Source organism: Fulmarus glacialis, unplaced genomic scaffold (genome assembly GCF_000690835.1).
Source record: "Fulmarus glacialis isolate BGI_N327 unplaced genomic scaffold, ASM69083v1 scaffold18053, whole genome shotgun sequence".
Lineage (NCBI taxonomy): Eukaryota > Metazoa > Chordata > Aves > Procellariiformes > Procellariidae > Fulmarus > Fulmarus glacialis.
In genome coordinates, this window is record NW_009202485.1 from 5,738 (window position 1) to 6,287 (window position 550).

General features: G+C 61.6%; 1 protein-coding gene across 1 annotated transcript in view; it reads left to right on the plus strand.

Moving 5' to 3' along the window:
• POLG (polymerase (DNA directed), gamma) overlaps positions 1-550 on the plus strand; it is a gene marked incomplete at its 5' end in the record, with an annotated part of 9,848 nt that overhangs the window by 5,450 nt on the left and 3,848 nt on the right. The window contains 2 exons of the mRNA XM_009574313.1: positions 277-412; positions 505-546. Of these exons, the coding sequence (XP_009572608.1) occupies positions 277-412; positions 505-546 (178 nt within the window). The remainder of the gene's footprint in view (positions 1-276; positions 413-504; positions 547-550) is intronic.

Here is a 550-nt window from a genome sequence, read left to right on the forward strand (position 1 = left end):
CAAAATTTGGTGAAAGGAAAAGAAAACACTGAAGCACTGGTTTCTCTCCTTCCCCAAGCTCCCCTTCTTCCATGCTGGAAGAGCCTGGGGGAAGTAACCAAGTGGGTGATGCCCCACATGTGCTTTAAACCTGGTTTTGACTTTCAGAGCAAAGTTTAGGGGCATGGGGAGCGCCATGCTGGCACGCCGCAGCTGCGGGAGGAAGGCTGTTCCTGTGCTGCTGAGGGTGAAGGGGAGGTGCAGGGCTTGTGCTGAGCTGGGCGTCGTGTCCCGCAGGCTGACCGGGTGGGCAGCGAGCTGAAAGCCATGGTCCAGGTGCCGCCCGGCTACTCGCTGGTGGGCGCAGACGTGGATTCCCAGGAGCTCTGGATAGCTGCTGTCCTTGGCGAGGCACACTTTGCCGGCATGCACGGTGAGCCGGGGGGGAATGGGTTCACTGGGTAGCGGGGTGACCCCCCGAGCCCGGTCCCGTTTGGTGTCCAACCGCTGCTCCCCTCCCGGCAGGCTGCACGGCCTTCGGCTGGATGACTCTGCAGGGGAAGAAGAGCAA